General features: G+C 39.3%; 1 protein-coding gene across 1 annotated transcript in view; it reads right to left on the bottom strand.

Moving 5' to 3' along the window:
- The window catches only part of itgav (integrin, alpha V), an 81,520-nt gene that overhangs the window by 4,509 nt on the left and 55,485 nt on the right, over positions 1–21,526 (bottom strand). The window contains 23 exon segments of the mRNA XM_062432379.1: positions 1,361–1,474; positions 3,023–3,154; positions 4,361–4,519; positions 4,851–4,956; positions 5,738–5,818; positions 7,622–7,701; positions 8,446–8,538; positions 9,336–9,480; positions 9,900–9,967; positions 10,772–10,909; positions 11,531–11,685; positions 11,806–11,861; positions 12,169–12,276; positions 13,479–13,524; positions 13,706–13,799; positions 14,031–14,131; positions 14,274–14,403; positions 16,005–16,080; positions 16,238–16,290; positions 20,082–20,138; positions 20,390–20,433; positions 20,938–20,982; positions 21,307–21,429. Of these exon segments, the coding sequence (XP_062288363.1) occupies positions 1,361–1,474; positions 3,023–3,154; positions 4,361–4,519; positions 4,851–4,956; positions 5,738–5,818; positions 7,622–7,701; positions 8,446–8,538; positions 9,336–9,480; positions 9,900–9,967; positions 10,772–10,909; positions 11,531–11,685; positions 11,806–11,861; positions 12,169–12,276; positions 13,479–13,524; positions 13,706–13,799; positions 14,031–14,131; positions 14,274–14,403; positions 16,005–16,080; positions 16,238–16,290; positions 20,082–20,138; positions 20,390–20,433; positions 20,938–20,982; positions 21,307–21,429 (2,204 nt within the window).

Genomic DNA, 21,526 nt, shown 5'->3' on the forward strand with positions numbered 1-21,526 from the left:
CAACAAAACAGTGTCAAGTAAAAAGCACCTGTTTAACAAGCATAGACATGTATAAAAGCATATTTTCAACTGCTTTACCCGCAGTGTCCCAGCCTCTGCTGGTATGTGTTACACACACACACACACACACACACACACACACACACACACACACACACACACACACACACACACACACACACACACACACACACACACACACACACACACACACACACACACACACACACACACACCTCTAATTTCCCTCGTCAGCATGCAGACTTGCTGCCCCTTCAGTTCTTTCTTTTTTCATGGTTACTTTCTTTGTTTTATTTACTTCACTTCCATTTTAAGGCTGTGTAAATGTAACAACAATATGGGACAGGCCAAAGATCTACAGAGCTTTGAATGTTATGTTGGAGTTTAGTTAAGCAACCACTTTTGCATACCAAGGTAGTTGCCTATTTTTGAGTTTGAGTTAGTTTTTCTGGTCACACTTAAAGCAATTTTTGTTTGCAAATTTAAAAGTGCTTAATTGTATTCAGTGTTTACTCTAGTCCAATACTAATAGTCCAATACTACCTCACTAAAATGTAATAGTATTGGCTTAAGTGAATGGAGCACTGGCCAAGAAAGTCTTTATTTTATTGTTTGTTTGTTTGTTAAACGAATGTGAAGAATAAACAGTGTTGTATTGCTGGTTTGTTAAATAAATGAAAAACACAAAATAGAAAAATGAGATGTTTCATAGTTTTTTAGGCCTGATTTTTTAAAAAAAAGAAAAAGTATCGATATCGGTATCGGTATACTAACCCTAGTATTACTGGGTATCAGATCGAAACAAAAATAAGTGGTATGGCCCATCCCTAATGTTGGCTAACTGTTATCTGAGTTTGCCACATATCTTAATATCTGACATACTGTTGGCTCTTCTCTACCAGCTGTACCTCCAGACAGTGAATAAGTAGGCCTAGTTCTTTTCACTGCTGATTCATATGCACATTATTTTCCTCAATTAGTTGATTAATAGTTTGGTGTGCTGATGTTTCATTCAAACCGTTAAAACTACAAACATTCAGTTTACAGTCATGTAAAACAAAGACTTCGTATTTTTAATATACAGCACAGTATACACAATTAAATACGCCACAGTACTAAAAATGTACTCAGCATCCTAACTAGTGAGGTCCATTGTTATCAGGAAACAGAGCACAGATCCAAAGTCTTTTGTGCAAATGAATTATACTGAGCAAATGTTCATTAAAACCCAATAACTAAATATGTGAAGTATGTGTTTGAAGACCTGTATTCAGTTTAATTAGTTAGCTTAATCAGGATTCATATATTGTTATTCTGATAAAAAAAATAATGTATTTACCTTGAGAAAGTTTTTGACATCCAGTCTGGAGTAGATGAAGAGGATGGCATTCTTCTTCCTCTCCAGACGACCAACCTGACATCTCAGCCGCCCACACTCTGCTGTGTTGCAGTCCTTCATACACACACACACACACATTAATTAATAGTCAGTTGTAATGACAGGATTATCCCTCACCTGTTGTCTTTATTGAGGAAAAAAAAAAGTACAGCAAAAATAGACAGTGGCTCAGACAGCCACTGTGACTGACTGATGTTAGTAGTGTTTAAACATCATGATGGATTTGGCTGTGACACTTTCTGGTGTGAACTTGCCTTTAGTCAGTCCTTCCTCATGTAAAAAAACTGACTAAATGATGGTGAACTTCATGTACTTGATGTTATATAGTACATATACATGTGCTGCTTGAAAGTATGTAAACCTTACAGAGATAAAAAAAAATGTTTTAAGGATAAACAACTATTAAATGTTATACCCCAATTCATAATACTGACATCCCAAATAATAAAGTACAACAAAACAAAAAACAAACTATGTGAATAGGGTGTTGCCCCTCTTTCTGCAGCAATAACCTCAACCAAATGGTTTCCATAGCAACTGATCAGTCTCTCACATTGCTTGGTTGTACAATCTATCTTAAGCCAAGCTTTAACTTCACAACTGACAACTTCAGGTTATGTTCAAAGATTTTACAATATTCCTGAATGTATGATTCTACTGCTACTTCAATGCATAGAAAAATACATTCTATTATAAATAATGCCCTTTTTTCATTTTAAGTTAAAAAAAAAAAAAGTGCTGCATTTAAAAGTAAAATAATGTGCATCCTAAAATAAAGTGGATGAATCAATTTGGGCTCTTAGATGTTCCTATTACTGTGCTTTCGTTTCAGATTTGAGTGGGTATGTTTGCTCCAAAGATTAGTTTTTTGTCTGTAGAAGTGCTTCACAATCATCACAGTCTCAGAGCATATGAGACAAACTGGTTTTAACTGCCTGTGAAAGTATTTCTTCTGTTTTACACACTACAGTCATTAGGCTCTGAGCGCTTTAAAAACACTGGTGACCTATGCTCCACAAGTTACCTGAACACCACCTGTGTAGTCACTCACTGCTGGTGTGCTAAATGTGCTGCTAATACTACACTTTCTGTCTAGACAGGGTCAGAGCAGAGTGTCAGCTCTATTTTCACTGTTCACTTTTCTGTGACATGTGTCACAGCTTGTTTCTGGTCCCCTGACATGCAGGAGTCAGTCAGCAGTTCTGATCACTGGTCTATTCAAAGTTTATTAATATTGAAAGGCATCGCGTGTCCAAACTGCACCAAATTCGAGACAACACTCACTTTTTCCTGGCAATGCACCCACCAAGAGTGGAGTTGATCAGAGAGAGAGAGATGAAGCTTTTCCCAGACAAATGTTCTATCACTACCCTCTTCCAGAGGTCCTCTGAGATTTCTTTTCTTCTTGGCATCCTTGACCTGTAACACTAAATTGACCTGATGTGATCTCTGTTTCAATCAGTGCTGCCTGATTTCTTTATAATAAAGAGAGGTAGATAAAGAGGTTCACATACTTTCAAGCAGCCTGTGTGTGTGTGTGTGAGTGTCTGTGCCTCTGTGTGTGTGTGTGTGTGTGTGTGTATGTGTGTGTGGTGTATATACCAGAATTTGCAGGTCGTTCTCTGCGTCTCTTGACTCCAGGTCTCTCTTGCGGATGTGGTTTCGGTTTCGTCCCTCAGTCTCTCTATCTCTGGGTGCGACACCAGTGGTGTTCTTTGCTGTGGTCAGCGGGTTCTGACACACACACACACACACACACACACACACACACACACACACACACACACACACACACACACACACACACACACACACACACACACACACACACACACACACACACACACACACACACACACACACAGTATTACTGTGCCGTTAGTACTAAGAATAGGACTGTGTCAAATTATATAGGTTGAAGAATTTCCAGTGATATTAAACGTATTACTCCCCCACGGATCACCTTTTTCTGGGGTAACTTAAAAGCACACAATGCAGCATTAGTCATTTGGTGTTTGTCCTTCTCCTCAACTCACAGGGCTGAGCAAACGAGCAAGACAATGAAGAGAGCAAGCAGCGCTGGCGAGAACAAAGCCAGCCAAATAAAGTGTTATTTTCTTTGATTTGATTGTTTCACGATTACCCACACCTACACTGTAGCCTTAACCCGGTTCAAAATATAGACCTAGAAACTGTCCATTGAAAAGACAGAAATGTGAATAATTAATGGTAAAATTATTGTTTTTTTCTAATTACTATTTAGCATATGTGATAGTAGAAAAACAATTCCACTAGCACATTTCTGCACTTTTGGGGTTAATTTGTTCATTTTATCAAATTTATGGCCAGGCATGATGTGTGTGGTGAATTTGGTCTGTCCTGGAGCATGTTTAGGGGGTCAAATTGAGGCTCAAAGAGGCGGTAGAATAATAAAAAAAAAACGACACAATAACAAAAGGGTACTTGCCTCCTGCGGAGTCCTCGCCGGCTTGGTCCCTAATTAATACTATTTGAATTAGTGACAAACTCAGAGATATGGGCTGTGACTTGTGTGAAATAGCAGAAAAGGAAAGTCCATCTAATGTATCCATTTTGAATATTGATGGTGGACATTTGGCTGTAATGAATTATATATTTATCTATATGCGATGCTCCACTTGCTGAATTCCACTACACACTCTCATATGGGGATAGATCCTCCATGCTACATGTCATTTGAATTAAGACTACCCATGAAGCTGCCAGTTTAGATTGACAAATAACTAAACAAATTGCAACAGCTGCAAAGTTAATCCACTTATATCACCATAAAAACAACTTCTTTAGGTCAGACTGTAGATATTACATTACTGAAGAGAGAATCAGTGGATTAACACACAGACACAAGCAAACTTTGACTAAACTTCCTGGACCCGTGTGCTTGCTTTTATGTATTCTCACCGAGACGTTGGATGGGTTGATCTTCATGTCGGTGGTGCAGTTGATGGGTCCCTCTGTGTCGTAGCTAATGATTTGGAGCAGAGAGCCGTTCTTAAACTGGTACGGCCATTCCACGTCCAGCGTGGCTTTACTGAAAGTACTGGGCCCGCTGTTCTGGAGCTGAGAGACCAAACATTTATCTCAGTGTTAAATGATTGCTTCAAACAAGCCAGTACTGCACAGCTGACACCATCAGACCATAACTCAGATATTTGATCCACTGAAGGTTTATGTCAAACTATGTATCAAAAGATGTGTTTTTCTTATTGTGGCTTCACTGTGATGTGCCTAAGATCAGCATTTGTGACATCACAACTAGTTTGGAGCCAATCATGGTCCAGTATGCATCTTACACAAGTATGATGTGGAAACTTCAAACCTCCAGTGCATCTACACAGAGAACCCTAATGCTGTATATATCAATATATATAATGCATATGTGTGTGTGTACCTCATAGACGTGCACTATTTGTGGTCCAATGTCCTCTCCAACTACAGGAGGCTCTTTAGGTTTCCAGTTAGCGATGGGCAGCAGCACCTGACCAGGAGACGATGTCCTGGGAGGAACACACACACACACACACACACACACACACACACACACACACACACACACACACACACACACACACACACACACACACACACACACACACACACACACACACACACACACACACACACACACAGTTATTTTAAGGTATAAAAACTCCAGCCATACAGACAGTATAAAGTACAAGATATAAAGTACAGTATGGATTCATTTTTCAGTATCACAGTCAAAGTCAGGATCTAATTCCTTCAACTACTAACAGCTGTACTCACTTATGTGTCCTTTATTCTTCACTGCTTACCTAAATCTGCAATAGCTGTTTTTTGGCCACTTAATTGAAGTAGGACTTCAATCAAGTGTGTGTGTGTGTGTGTGTGTGTGTGTGTGTGTGTGTGTGTGTGTGTGTGTGTGTGTGTGTGTGTGTGTGTGTGTGTGTGTGTGTGTGTATAGAGCTGAAACAATCAATTAATTAATTGTTACTAACCAATTTGTCAAAAATGAATCATCAACTGTTGTAATGATTGGTTAATCATTCAAGTATTTCATTTTTATTTTTAAGCAGAATGAATTGATTTATTATTGGCTGTGACTGCTCAAACGTGAATACTTAGTGATCTTGGTTTTGGACTGTTGGTCAACTTTGTGAAATTGTAATGGGTATTTCTCCCATTTTATAGACACAACTAATAATAAATGAACTATAATTAATCAGGAGACAGAGTTGATAAGCAGAGTAATCGATAAGCGGCCCTGTTAGTTGTTAGTGTGTGTGTGTGGTGTTTTACCCTCTGATGGAGACTTTGGCGAGGACTGCCAGCTGGGTGATGCTGGACACTCGAGGACTGGTGTTGTTGAACTGGTTAGAGCTAAAACACAAACAACACACACAGAGAATGGATCCATCATCAGCATGTGATGAAAACTAAACAAGAAAAAGGAGAATAAGAATAAGAGAATGGAGACTTTAAATAGATGGATGGATGTTTGTACTGCTGCTGTGCTACAAACACCCACAGTGTGGCGCTGCTATCTTTGACCTGACAGAGAGGAGGATGGTGTGTGTGGAGTTTCCACACAAACTGAAGCTTTATGTAGATATCTATGTGTATGTATGTATATATGTATGTTATATGTACATACATTAAAACATCAAACAATGTATTGATTATTTAAAAGAATAATTTGAGTCAAAACATTTAAGTGCATCTTCCCAAACAGCTCCACCCACACAGGCTTGCTGACCCATTTTAAAGAGCTTAGCGACAGTGTCAGAGAGCTGAAGAGGACGGAGCTGTCAGAATGTAACCAAGGGCTACTGAAACGTGTCATTAACATACCTCTCCTTTCCACAAACACAAACACATTCACTCAGAAGAATGTCTGTGCTGCTGAGCCAAGCTGTGTGCTGCTTCCTTCAGTTTCAGGAGGGTTTTTTGTTATTCCAATGAGCAGTGTGAGAGAAACAGCTTTGCTCTAATGAATGCTGATGGAAGGATTGAGCCTGCTGAAGAAATGCAGCCTCTTGGCACCCTGAACTGCATGTTTAAAACACATACCACATAACCACAATGTCCCCTGTTTGATTCCACTCGGGAACCTTTGTGGCATGTCCTCTCATCCTCTCTTCTCTGGTTTCCTGTCTGCTGATCTACTATCAAATAAAGGCAAAAATGCCAAAAGGTAAAAATAGCAGCTTCCACATTCATGTCAAGGGTTTCGGCAAAGACAGCTCAAATAAAAAATAAAAAAACAAACAAACAAAATTTTAAAAAATGGGTTGTCCAGCAAACAAGTCACTGTGTTGGCCAATCACACATGTACAAACAGACATTCCTGGTAATTTACTTTGTGATGTGAACAGTTTGTTTCTGCTGTTTAACTTAACACCATGGAGACATGTCAATCTGATAGCTTTCAAATTCATGGATTTGTTTCTCCAACTGAATTCCTGCCTCACAGTACCTACAACTAAGGCTGTCAATGAATATTCTAAATTTGATTGTATAATCAAATTGAAAAAAAAAAAAACCCAACCCAGACATTCAATTAATTGTGAAAACGAATATTCCATTTTGAAAGAGGCAGCACTAGCATGGTGGTCTGCCCCGCATGGGCTGCTGAACATACGGACAGGAGTGACACAACGTCACTGTCATTGATTGAAAGTGAAGTGAAGGTCAAGCTGTAACAAGCAAATAACGCAATAACAATCATTATGTCACTCCTGTCATCCTCTTTTAATTTAAAATGTTTTTTTTTTTTAACTTCTGTTTCATCTTTTCATCATGCTTTGGGAGATGAAAACGGCAAGTATACTGCTCTGAGTAAATGCACATTGAATCCCAGTGTTTAACCTATTTCTGTTTACATTTTAGGCTAATTGGCTCTATTAAAAGTCAATTAGAATTAGCTATTGTTTGCACTGTTACCATGGAAACTGACAACAATCACTGGATTACTCTAAAGACTGAATAACATTTACAAATATTTGTTGCAAGATCTGCAGTTGCAACATTTCTAAGTCAGCAGCATGTGTGTCATATGTTCTGATTTAACTCAATTATGACTCGGTGGCCGAGTCACAGTGTCTCCTCCTTTTCAGTCTGTGCTCCTCTGGTGTGGTGTGATTAAGCACTGTAAAGATCATTTTATACCAGGTTGGACTGTACCTGACCATCTGCACATCAAACTTGACAGAAGTGTCCTCCTCTGACAGCTGGTGCACGCTGAAGCGCAACTCGGCCAGCACCTGATCAATCACAGCACAGGGAGGGACAGAAAAAGGACCAGTCAGAGAGTGGAAAATAGGAAACAGGAGACAACAAACAAAACCCATATTCAGATCGACATGTTAAACAACTGTCTGCTAACATTATCTTAATGTCTTACAGGATACGGTTTTCTTATTATCAACAAATCTTATAAGAATTAAAAGAACAAGGTAGGCCAGGCTTTGGATAAACACAATACTTTGTAAGTAGGATGAGCTCATCGTTGGTTTAGCGCTGCACATGAGATTTGTTGATATTAAGAAAAATATAGAAAATCACCAACTTTATCCTGTAACATTCAGAATGACAGGAAACACCAACGCTTACTGACTTATTCATCCTGAAGTCATACATTTCCCTAAAGAATTTGGCTGTTTAGTTTAGCCTATTTGTGGACAAATCTTGTATAATTTATGTAACACTGTCTACAACACAGTTTAATCTAATGTAAAAGTAAAATATTAAATTATTCGTTATTTATGTCAAATTATTTGAAGTAAAAGCAATCAAATCAATCTATCAAAAAGGTTAGATTCCCACTCTTAGCCTTCTGACAGTTAGTATCATTCTTGTTGATGCTTTGTTTTCTTCATCAGATTTTCCTGATATATCTGATTGTCCTTCACTGTACATGGTCAGCAAGCCTCTGTAGTGAAGTCTGTAGGATCTGTGCAGCAGGAGATACAGGTACAGTAATGTGGCTGACAGCAGTTATTCCTGACCTTGGTTCCTCCTTTCATAGGGTTTCCCAGGTCACACACCACCATTTTGGTCTGGTTCTCCTTCTTGTAAGCACAGGACAGCCTGGAGAGGACCTGTTAAAAACCAGACATTTATTAGAGATGTGATAGTATCACATTTTCATGCTACCACTATTGTTGCCCAAAATATTACAGTAAATATCCCAATACTGCTGTTACTTCTAAAATACAGTGAAACTTCTTCGCACCACTGCAACCTTGGATTTAATCACACTGAACAGACTGATCTGACACCATAAAGTGAAGTGGGCTGCTTTGTTCAGAGTTTGAAAAGAATGATTTGTTGTTTATAACTGAGTGAAGGAACCCAAAACTCCTGCAAACTGTCCATCACTTAAACTGACTACTTATTATGTTTTAATCCTCTGTCTTTAATCTGTTATAATTCATGGAATGGACATTTAGAGAGTGGAAATCCCATCTGTTGATAAGAGTTTGTAACTATCAGATTAATGTAATCAGAGTATATTGTTGTCTACTGTTGAGACACTGAGATGAGTAATAGGAATCCTGGTTGGCGATGGCTGCAGCATCACAAAGCAGGAGGATCAATACATCTGAGAAAGAGTGTGAGATTTCTCCTGGAAGTAATCAGAAGCTGTTTTTCACACTTCCTGCAGCTGTGTTATATTAAAAGTCTGCAAAATGATGTGAAATGTGTGAAAGCTGTCAATTAGCTTCTGCTTAGTTTAGTAATCGTGTTTATTACTATATGATCAAACTAATTTGAATGTAGAATTGGCTGCTTATCTTTAGATTTAAAGATTATTTTATTTAAACTACAATTCTAAGGCACCAGTTGTATATTGGAATTTCCAGTGATACTCAGGCCTCAGTGGAAGTGACGTTACCTGACTGCGGACTACCCCGGTGAAGTCAGCCTGTTGTGGAGGGTAAACGTGGAGTTCGGCCTCGTAGGCTCCCTCTCCCTGGTTTTCAGCACTGATCTCCAGAGTCAGAGCGTTATCATCGCCAATGTAGATCTGCTCGCGGTCACTGTCGTACAATAAAGAACAATAATGGTAAGTGTACTGCTAAACTTTTTATTTCAGCTTAATATTTCCTGTTATAAAGGGAAACAACACTTACATTTTGATATTTGAGCTCTTACTATTCCTTTATTATTTTATTTATATTTGTGTATGATTATATTGTATTTTAACAACTGTACAGCACTTTGGTTCAACTGAGGTTGTTTTTAAATGTGCTTTATAAATAAAGCTTGACTTGACTTGACTTGACTTGAATTTTGATACGGGATAGAATGAACAAAAAAAAGATGCAATTCATTGACATTTACCCAGACTTTGAATTACTACATCACGCTGTGAATGAGCGTATTATTCAGATGAAACCCTGACATAACTATGATCACTCCAGCATGCAGACAGTAATAATGAGCAGAGAGCACCCACCTCTTCACTGACAACTTCAGGTCAGGCTTACAGATGTTGTCATCTCCACAGTCCAACAGGATGTGAGCCTGAGGGAAGAAACAAAGTCAAGAAAGAGAGAGGACAGGACAGAAGAAAAGATGGAAGGAAGGAAGAAAATAAAATAAAAGAAAGCAAGTTAAGCGACTCAGACAAAATAAGTCATACACAACTAAAACACTGTGGTCAACTCAACCTGACATAATAAAACAAAGAAAATGTGAAAACTGCTCACAGATACAGATAAACACACACACACACACACACACACACACACAGAATCTGATCTGGACAAACCGGAGTTGCCCTTTTACATGTATCACACACACAGCTAGAGATTGTCTGTGTTCGGATGTGTTCTCATAATACCCTGGTTTAGCTGAGGGGTGCAGAAGGCAAAAATGAAACTGTGGTTGTAATTTAAGCTCAGAAATAAAACAGCTTTCATTTTATGAGAAAATCACAGGAAGTCTCTCCCAGTAGCTGTAGAGATGGCCTGCTGTGCTTATGCAGCACCAGCTGTGGATGAGAGGGGAGTTGACTGCTGGAATTCAGTCCTATTTAAGTTTGTGTTGTGCTTTTTCAACAAGCTGTTTGATAAATTATTCGTTACTTCTCCCTTACTGCCAGATTTTGTTGCACTTGCAGCAGTCAGCAGTCACAGCCCACTCACTCACTCACTCGCTGTGACATCTCTAGAGGATTGACCTTTGAGGATTGGGCTCAATCAGACATTATATAAACTTTGTATTGGGTAGTAAGGACATTTCTGTTGACACATTCAGCTCCTCAGGGTGATGTCTGGAGAATTTCACTGCAGTGAATGCATCAAAGAAGCTACAGAGCCATGTTACCTGCTTGGTGACGTTGGACGGGGCTGACATGTCCAGGATTGGGAGCAGTCCAGTTTGGTCTGCAGCCCGCTGGTAGTCCAGACTGTACTCCATCACCACCGAGATGGGAGTGATCTTATCTCGAAACTCACGATCATCCTGAGAGCAAGAGAGAGAAACAGATCGAGGGAGTGAGAGAGAGCAAGAGAGAGCGAGAGCGGGAGAGAGAGAGTGATAATCGTAATTACAAATTTCATTGTTTACATGGTATAGTCGTCACCTTCCTTTCTGTCATCAATAAAATAGTAAAATGGTCCTTTAATATATTTTTATTTATATAGATATTATTTTCAATAATTTTGATAGGAATCCTTTGAAAAAATTGTTGGTTATATTATCAAACACAAGTATCAGCTGTCTCATTATCCAATTGTTTGTATCGACCCAAAGAAAAGGAGCATCAGTGCACAGCTTTCATATGTTTTCATTAGCAGGTGAAGTTTTAGGTCGTTGCAGGAGCCTCCCTGAACACAAAACATGATCTATTCACAACCACATTAATATGAGATGCAACTTATGCACAAACACATGAACTGTGAACTGTGAACTGTGAACGATTACTTTCTGCAGACTGATCTGCATCAATATTCAAATTACCAGCATGATAAATATGGTCTAAAAGAAAATTCTGTAGAACTCAATGGTCTTCAAAAGCAGATTCATTTGCTGGTGTGTCGAGTTTCTTCTTTCTTCCTAGAATGTTTCCTTTGTGTTCCTTACTCTCAGGAAGACCTCCTGCTCCTCGCAGGCTGGGGCTTTGCCGTTTGCCACCGTCATGTTCTTGGAGTACTGAAAGGTCCGACTGTGCAGGAAGAGGACGCGTTTAGTCGCCTCCTTTTGCTTCAGACGGTCCAAAATGAGGTCCACACGAAAATCTGAGAAGGACACAGAGAGATGGTTATGAGAGGAGGAGGTCATGTAATGGTCTTACAGATGCAAAGCATTTCTTATAATGAAGACAGAAGCTGGCAGGTAGCAGGTGGTGTTTGACTCACTGAGAGAGGCTGGAGCTCCCCGGCCACTGGCTTTCAGACAGTACTTCACCTTAAAACTGGAACACACACACAAACCGTTAGTTACAACAATAATCTGTGAAAAAAGTCAGCTTTATATCATATGACAGCTTCCATCAATGCACAGCATACATTTCGTACAAAACACTAATTAAACTGCTTAAAAGGAGAGGTTCACTATTCTCATATCCGTACTAAAACAAAAGACAATACATTTCCAAATTCAAATGTAATATATACATAAATATATTCTTTTGTGTGTTTTTATGTATTAATATTGTTATAATTTTTAAATCCCTAGGGAATTTTACTCTTTCAAGGTAAGTGAAACATGTGAGAACTCACCAGGACACATATGTGCTGGTACCAGGAAGCAGGCAGGTCTTGTCCTCTGGGTTGATGATCTGAGGCGTCATGTCTAATGTGGCATTCACACTGATCACTGGACGGGCTCTGACACACACACACACACAGGTCAGTGAGGATGCTATGAATGCTTATGCGCTTATATGTGTCAGTTTGATATACACGTTTGTTATTATTTATGTTTGAGCACAATATGAGTCACTATAAATCATCTTCACCATGCAGCCTGTTCACAACACAGACACACACATCTCAATTCAGCTCATAAAAGTTTTCTCAGAACATGTTTTTAAGCCTTTACTGAACACTGACGGCGGTGACAGGACAGGCTCTGTAAAGACAGTCTTTTCTTGAAGCATCAGTGTGTTGAAATATCTCCTTCAGTGGTACAAAGTGACTTATTTTGACTTATGAAAAGGACACTTTTTAATTGGACTTTGAGATGAATTTGTGTATGTCTAAGTGAAATAATTTCTCCTTTTATGCAGCCACTCTGCTGTCACAACGACACCTTCCCTGTCTCCAGTCTTTATACTGCACACACTCACATGTGCAAAGCTGATTACATGTATACTTGGACAATAAATCATGTTTCTCTAACCCTGATTAAAGTACATATATACACCAAAAAAATGCAGCACAATGTAAGTATGTCTGCTCATCTCAAAAACCTAAATACTTGTTGCCACAAAACATACTGACATTGTTAGACACAGATATCTACATAATATCAAAATAGTTAGTATTAACAATAATATCACCAACATAAAACCTCCAAAAATAGTAAAAGCTTTTACTTTTTGCGCTTTAACTAAATCGTTTAAATATGCTGAAAGAAAGGTGATAATGATGAGTGGTTGACATTATTATTTTTAATTGTAACACAACAGTTCTAACTTCAGCACATATTAATGCAGACCTCCATTAAACATTGAAGATATAATTTGCAGCAGGGGTAAAGCTGCATAAGGAAATACAGGGCAACACAACTCTGTACTAAAAGGGTTAAATTTGTAGCAACAGCAGCCATAAAGTCAGTAGGAGAAAACTGAATGAAAGCAGCAGTTCTTTGATATCAGAGGTGGCCTCGCTCATTAAACTTCTTAACTTCCATCAGCAGCATCAGAGACACACACAGCCACAGCAGGGGAGGCAACACACACACACACACACACACACATACACATACACATACACATACACATACACATACACATACACATACACATACACATACACATACACATACACACACACACACACACACACACACTTAAGAGTTTGATTACCTGTATAAAACTGCTTTGTCTGCTCCAAACACTCCTACTATTAGATCTGTAAGACAGAGACACACATCAGCTGTTTTCAAAGCAGCAGTACAGACATTCATTTGATCCTTGCTCTGTGTGTGTGTGTGTGTGTGTGTGTGTGTGTGTGTGTGTGTGTGTGTGTGTGTGTGTGTGTGTGTGTGTGTGTGTGTGTGTGTGTGTGTGTGTGTGTGTGTGTGTGTCTGTACCTGGATATCCATTCTGATCTATGTCAGTATTTCCAGTCATGGAGTATCCAAAGCTAGCAGGCATGGAGCTGGATGCCCATTTTCCTTGCAGGACCTGAATCAACACACAACATGCTAACAATAAATTTGAGTTATGTTTTGGCTCTTGTTTTACATAGTAGCTGTCCTGTTGAATAATGTCAGAAGATACGGGGGAATCCTTATGTGCAACATTATGATAGACAATCACAGAGTTTAAGTGTGTTTTTATTAGTTATTTGATGATATAAAAAGGAGGTGTGATTGTTTGAAGATGTGATGTAATGACATGTCTGGCTGTATTTACCTGGGAAGGTGTCGGGTCAGGCCCTGTTGGACGGCCATTATGAATGTACACCAAGCCGTTGTGATCGAGGCCTCCTCCATAAGGAGCAGAGATGGCCACATCTGGAGGAGTGAGAGTGTGAAACAGCAATAAAAACACAAGATATGAGGCAGGCCAGGTATTATCAAGGTCAGGGTCTGGACCTGGTCAGGATGCAGGTCCATGCTCAGCACTGATAAGTATAGATCTGATGGCCTCTCTTACCATTGTAGCCATCCATGTCCAGGTCTCCCAGCGCTGCGATGGCAGAGCCGTATCTGGCGTAGCGCTCTGACCCAGTGAGCAACTGAGGTTGATGAAAGGAAAATCCACCTCGACCCAGGTACACAGACACCTGGACACACACACACACACAGCAGTAGTAGTAGTAAATCAGGAGCAAAAGTATTCACTCTCAAAGAAGTGTTTTGTCCTGTTTGGTTACTTTCAGATGTAACAAAGGCATTCATTTCAGCAGAGAATCAGAGGAGCAGACTGCCATTTGGGCTTTCATTCAAGTTGAAGCTTTTGGTAACATCCTCACCAGTAATCCATACAAGCACTTTCTTCAGAGCAGATTATAGTCGGAATTTGTTGTAATTTTACATACATGATGAAATGTTTCTTGAGCACATCTTTACAGCGGGCAGTATCTTCAGGTGTGTAGCAGGTAGTTAGTTTAGAGGAAATTGAAATATCACATCTGACTGTGTGAAAGCTTTGGAATGTATCTGTCTCTGCTTCCTGTGGATGGATGGAATACATGACTTTATGTGTAAGTCATGAGCAAATGAGTGCATCCTCATGTATTTGTGTCTGGATACCTAATCATAGGGTTAGGAATGATTATCACAATATATATTTATCCTTAATGATAAGGGATCTAGACTATAAAGTCTGCTTAAATCTGCTAAGTTATATGGAATTAATGCTTGTTAACTCGTCATGGGCAGGTGGTGGCACGAGCAGTGTAAGCTTTCAAGAGCACCAAACCAACCTTAGTATTATAGAAAGAATCAGTGTAGCACTGCGGCTATGATGTCATGTTGTTACAAGTAAAAACTTCTGAGTGCCCTTGTGTGTATATCACCACTGAAGAAACATTTAGAAATGTCTGGAATAGATAACATTTATATCTGATATTTTTCAGCCAGCTATTGAATGTGTTTATGTAAAGTAATGACATGTCTAATGTAGAGGTTATCTTTTAGTGTGTTGGCATATTAATGTTTATGCCTCCAAGAACACATGTGTTTCCACTGCAGCCTCACAGCAGGGCGTGGCTGGTAACCATTCTGTCAGCCTTATTTTACTGATTACTGACAGTTTTCTGCTATTCCCACACTGGTTTCATATTGTATGTAATCCAGCATTACTGTAATTTTATCTCATTGATATCAGCTTATTAACTGTTCAATGCCCTACACCCAGATCAGATCTGTAATAAGAGAGTACTCCACTAAATTTAGCACTGCACTCCTATAACATTGTTGAACTCACAATGGACAGCTTTTTAAATAAGGATCAATGTAGAAAAAACAGAGATATATTTTTTATTCCATGAACCCTTCTTTCTTTTCCAAACCTGGTGCCTACATGACCAATAATGAAACGTGACCATTGAAAGTCGTCTAATAATGCTAATAGTGTCCATATTTGTAGTTTTTAGCCCCCACCTAAACGCTGACTCAAGTGACATCACTTTAGGGCAATCAGATTTCACACAGTTCCTTCTGGAGACACATATGTTTTTCATGTATACAGTAGTACTCGCCAATACCTGGAAACCGTGCCAGCATGGCTTAGTTGTAGTTGTTCGTGGCTCAACTTGAACAAGTATTTTCACTATAATTGAAAAACATCTATTAATGTGTTTGTATGCTAACCTTAGCTCCAACATTAATGTATCTATATCTATATCTATTTTAGACTACAGTATGTGTGTCTGTTTCCTACCTGTCCCACTTCCTTCAGTTTACCATCTGACCCTCTGTCCATGAAGAGAGGAGCTCCAATCAGCAGATCAACCAAACTGGCAAACATACAGATAGTGGAAATATGAATAAAGGAATGAGATGTGTTGTGATTCAATTTAAGATAAATGATTCACCTTTTCATATGCTCAGAACTAATCTCTGCAGAAAGGTGTGAGGCGTTACAGGTAGGTAATAATGGACAGACAGACTTACCCATCCTTATTCACATCAGTAGCAGCTACTGAGTGGCCAAAGTAAGCAGCCATCTACAAGACAGAGATGATTCGAAATATAAAATGAAACAGCAGAAACAATAAGCTTACAAAACATTTCAATGCAGTTAATGACTAAATATAAAGCTCATGAAAAAAACACACTGATACGTATCCATTCTTGGTTTAACAATACTAATCAACAGTCCTGCATTGTTAGGATGTGTTATTCTGATGTGTGCTGTAGGGAATGTTCTGCAGCATGTTCAGTTCAGTTCAGCTGCCCTCCTGAACTACATTTACTGACAGGTTACATCAGAGAAGAGACATGCAACACTTTACAAGCTGTTGACTCAGCGGGAGGAGGAAGAGGAGGAGGAGGAGGAGTTCATGTTCAGCTATTTAAAAGAAAACAAGTTTTAAGGTTTAAGTTTAAATGAATCATGTCTAAATTAAATGTATCAAATTAAATCACATTGAAAAATCTTATTTTTCTTTTTTATGAAGAATTTGATCCAACCAAGCCCCCAAAAGTTCTTGATATCATATTTAGTAACTCCTAATGTTATGTGGAGCCAATGTCTTAGGCCCATTCAAAGTTTTTATTTCACGTGTCTCATATCCAGTTAAAATCCAGATTTGATTTAATACACCTCTGTTTACACTTAGATTTATGATCTGGCCTAACCAGATGCATAAATGTGGCTGATTGGCAGCTGCCTTTGTTTTCCAGAGCTACATGCACTTCAGGATGGACACTTCAGTAGTTTAGTGACAACTATATGAAGTGATAATAGCTAACTATAGGTTGGGGCTCAGCTGGTAGAGCAGACCTCCAGATTCTGATGAAATGAACACAGACACATGGGATGATTGTTCTGACAGAGCCTTAGTCCTTTTTAACATCTGGCTGGTTTGAATAACTGGATTTGCTTCTTGGATGTATTTTTTGAACTTTTTTAAATATTCAACAGCTATGTGATCAATACATATGCTGACACTGAATGTACATTGTCATCAGCAGTTATGGATCATATCATTTCTACTGAATTGAGACTAAGAAGTTCAATCTTCCAGCAAATTCCCACAATTCTGATGTCTTTGAGTTCAAGAGATAGTTTTGTGACTAAGCCTGACCTCTGACCTCTTTGTGTTGGAAAGTATTTGGACAATCACAGAATGATAAGTTCGGAATTTCCAAGAAGCGGAAGAGGCTGAGTCAAAAACACCACCCAATGACTCACAAGAGACGGTCGTGAAAATAACATAAAAGACAAATAGTCTGAAGGGAAGCTGAGAAAGAGGCAGACTGGGTTTAAAGAGTGAGAGAAGAGCATGGAAACCTTGAGAGATACAGAGTAATATTGAGCGACAGTTCCAGAGTGAGAGAGACCAAGCAGAAAAGAGAGCTTGAACAAGGCTTGAGACAGAGCTTCAAAGAGAAAGAAGTAACAGGAAAGAGATAAAAGAGAGGCTGGCGGGTACAGAGGGTGAGTTATGGAGGCCAGAGAGGAAAGTGAAGAGGAACTCTGTCATTAACTCTGCTGATGAAAACCTCTACTCCTCCCCTCCCTGTTTCCACAGCATTCTTCCTTCTTCTTAAAACCCCTGCCTACCTCTGTCTCACTCACTCTTCTCAGATATATTTTTTATTCCATGAACCCTTCTTTCTTTTCCAAACCTGGTGCCTACATGACCAATAATGAAACGTGACCATTGACAGGACAGCCGTCTAATAATGCTAATAGTGTCCATATTTGTAGTTTTTAGCCCCCACCCAACGCTGACTCAAGTGACATCACTTTAGGGCAATCAGATTTCACACAGTTCCTTCTGGAGACACATATGTTTTTCATGTATACAGTAGTACTCGCCAATACCTGGAAACCGTGCAAGCATGGCTTAGTTGCAGTTGTTCGTGGCTCAACTTGAACAAGTACGAGAATCTATAATTCTCCTCAAATGTTTGAGAACAGTGGTTTTGAAAAGTTAGCCATGAAGCCATATTTTGACTTTAGTTTACATGCTCTTCTATACTATGAGAGGTTTCAACTCCTTGTGTTCTGACACCATTACAAAACAATCATAATAAAAAAAGGATTAAGCAAGTGTTAATGACTGAAAGCTGATATATCATATCACATAGATCATTTGAAATGTGTGCTCCAGGGGGACAGGTGTTCACGTATCTTGCGTTTTATTTGGAAAATAACAGCAGAGCAGCCCAGTCAGCTGACCTTTTGAAATGTTTTCATCAGAAATTCTAAGTTGGGAGTGCTCTTTTTCTTTCACATGTTTCTTTGGTTTCCACCTTCACAATCACAAAGTGAACAATAAATTACACTATTCATGTTGCAAAGTTATCTACCAGGAAATGAACTTTTCTGGCTAACATAGGGGCCATTTCCATTGCAGGAACTTCAGGGTCATTTTACAGGGTTGTGAGCGTTGGCGTGTGTCTCTATAGCAGAAACCTCCCCTGAAGGACAGTCTCCTGGAACTTTTAAGGGGGCTAAACCAGTCCCTGCCTCGGGGTATGTACTCTGTGCGGCTGTGAAAAAATCCTGGGTGGCTTGAGGTTGACTCAGTGCTGATTGGGTATACTCAAAGCTGGATGTGACGTCAACAGAAAGCGCCAAAATAAACGCCTATAAACCGTTCCAGAATGATTAGGTCCAGAGTCTGGTGGGTCCTATCAAGGTCCTACTCTGTAATGGAGACACAACAGCTGAGAGGACCGAGTGAGAGGACGTACCTGTAAAGTTCCCGCCTCCCAAATTTTACCTGGAAATTCCTTCATGGAAACAGGACTATAGTGTGTTGGCCAGATGACATTGATTTGATAGCTGTAATGCTGTGTTCACACTGAATGCACAGACTATTTTTCACATGACGATATTACATACAGTCCACGCAAAGATGTGATCAGATGCAAAATAATATAATATTCGAGTTAAACATATTCTGCTTGCTGTAAAAGTTCACATATATTGCAGGCCAACACTGATGGAGAGAACAGGGGAGCACAGTGGACCTCCACACCAGTCACAACAGATTCTGCTCTCAACTTTTGGAATTGAAAGTTGATTTATCTTCACTTTTCCTTCTCTGCCTAACTGGAACTAACACCAGAGTCACACATCCTTCAGCTGCCGTGATCAATTACCAGAGGCTGGGTTGAGTTGTTGGGTTTAGTATTTTTATATGTTTTATGTATTTTTATATGCTTTAATTCTTTCATTTGTGGCTCTTTCTCCCTGTGTGTGTGTGTGTGTGTGTGTGTGTGTGTGTGTGTGTGTGTGTGTGTGTGTGTGTGTGTGTGTGTGTGTGTGTGTGTGTGTGTGTGTGTGTGTGTGTGTGTGTGTGTGTGTGTGTGTCTGTTTCAGTAAGTTTGTTATTTTTCTGTTAGCCCTCCCTGAAGCTAAACATTTGAAATAAAAAGCACTTTAAATCCATTGTTGCTGGTGGATTTTGGGAGCTGGGAAGAGGGGAGTGTCTTTCTTTCTTCCTCCTATGTTCTTATAGGCTGGGTCATAACAGTATTCACAAAATACTTCACCATCATCTTGAAAAGCTCATATTTAACTTAAATGTACAAAAAAGCTTCTTTTAACTGGAAGAGATGATTTTAATGTGTGTGTACTTTCAACCCCTCCAGATGCTGCACTGTGCCCTCGTCTGTTTTTCACTTTCAACATAATCATCTATATCTAAATATAATCATATATTTTTCAGGAATCTAAAGAATCGCTATTGTTATGTGAAGTGTTTTCTCCACTAGTTTTTCTTTTGGTTTTGAAATGAATGTGTATTTTCATCATGTGGTCTGCTGTCCTTCAGCTCACCTGAGTTCCTGTGAAGTTCATCATGGACTCCATGTTTTGGCCGTTGAAGATGTTCACCTAAAACATCAAATACAATAGGTGAGCTTTACACAAATGATTTCAAGGATTCAGCATTAACACCCTGCACTCAGTACTCGTACAGTTACTGTCACAACAGTAACATGTTCCCTGGTCTAACAGTCACTCTCTGACCAGCTACACAGATGACTAAAATTGAACAGGTCATAGTCAAGGAGAAAGGATATCACTCTGATGTGTGCACATGTGAGTGCACTCTGTAGTGTATGCAGTGTACATGGAATACTTACATAGCCCAGTGCTTTTTGCCCTCTGGGTACTCCAGTCACGTAATCTATGAAGGTGAGAAAATACAGACTTAATTCTGACTAGTTTAGTTAGTATCTAACACATCTGTATATACATGAAGCATTTCATCGAATAATCACACAAACATCCTACTCAGAATAACATGTAGAGCACTGCAGTGTGTGCAGTACAGTACATTGTAGTGCAGTGCAGTGTAGATTCTTTCACTAACTGAGAACACACACATTTCAGCTAAGTGTGAGATTCTGCTGTGTTTTACTATCATTTAAGGTCATGCTAGTGACTCTCCTCTCTTCTGCTCTTTGTGTTTCAAGGGTGGGGCTTAATGTAGGTTAGTGCACTGTAGTTCAGTGTGGTGTTGTACAGTGCACGTAAAAGGTAAATGCATGATCACTAACAGCCAACGATCAGGAAAACAGTAGAGGTATTTAAAGCGGAGGCTCCCTGCTGGAATCAAACACCAAACCTGGTAGTGTTACTGCCTCATTCTGACCAATGAGATGAATTCATTATCCATCTCTATCCTTACCTTCCTTTGCGTCATCATTGAAGTCTCCAATTGTCACAGAGTATCCTGGTCAACACACAGAGAGACATGGATTAATTCAGTAAAACAATAACAAGACAGTCTAAAAGTCAGGTATGCATATGAACACTGAAAAACATTCTATTACTTTAAGACAGACAATCTCTATCCTGTGTTCTCATTAATGCATCTGTGAGTAAAAATCACACGTCCTAATACTCAAACTATATCTTGCTTTAACTATAACTACAGGAAAAGGTGTGTGTGTGTGTGTGTGTGTGTGTGTGTGTGTGTGTGTGTGTGTGTGTGTGTGTGTGTGTGTGTGTGTGTGTGTGTGTGTGTGTGTGTGTGTGTGTGTGTCTGTGTGGTTACCTAGGTAACTGTCATCAAACTGGGCACTGGCTGACTTGGTGGCCAGGGTATTTCCATAGGGAGTGATGTAAGCATCGTTGAACCGTTTAAAAATCTCAGAGACATCATCGGAAATCAGCTGGCCTGAAAAGAGAGGAGGATAACATTAGAAATCAGAGCAGAACAAAAGAGAACAAGGAGAGTAGAACCCAAGAAGAAAACAAGGGGGAGAACTGCAAAA

This window comes from Scomber scombrus, chromosome 13 (assembly GCF_963691925.1).
Source record: "Scomber scombrus chromosome 13, fScoSco1.1, whole genome shotgun sequence".
NCBI lineage: Eukaryota > Metazoa > Chordata > Actinopteri > Scombriformes > Scombridae > Scomber > Scomber scombrus.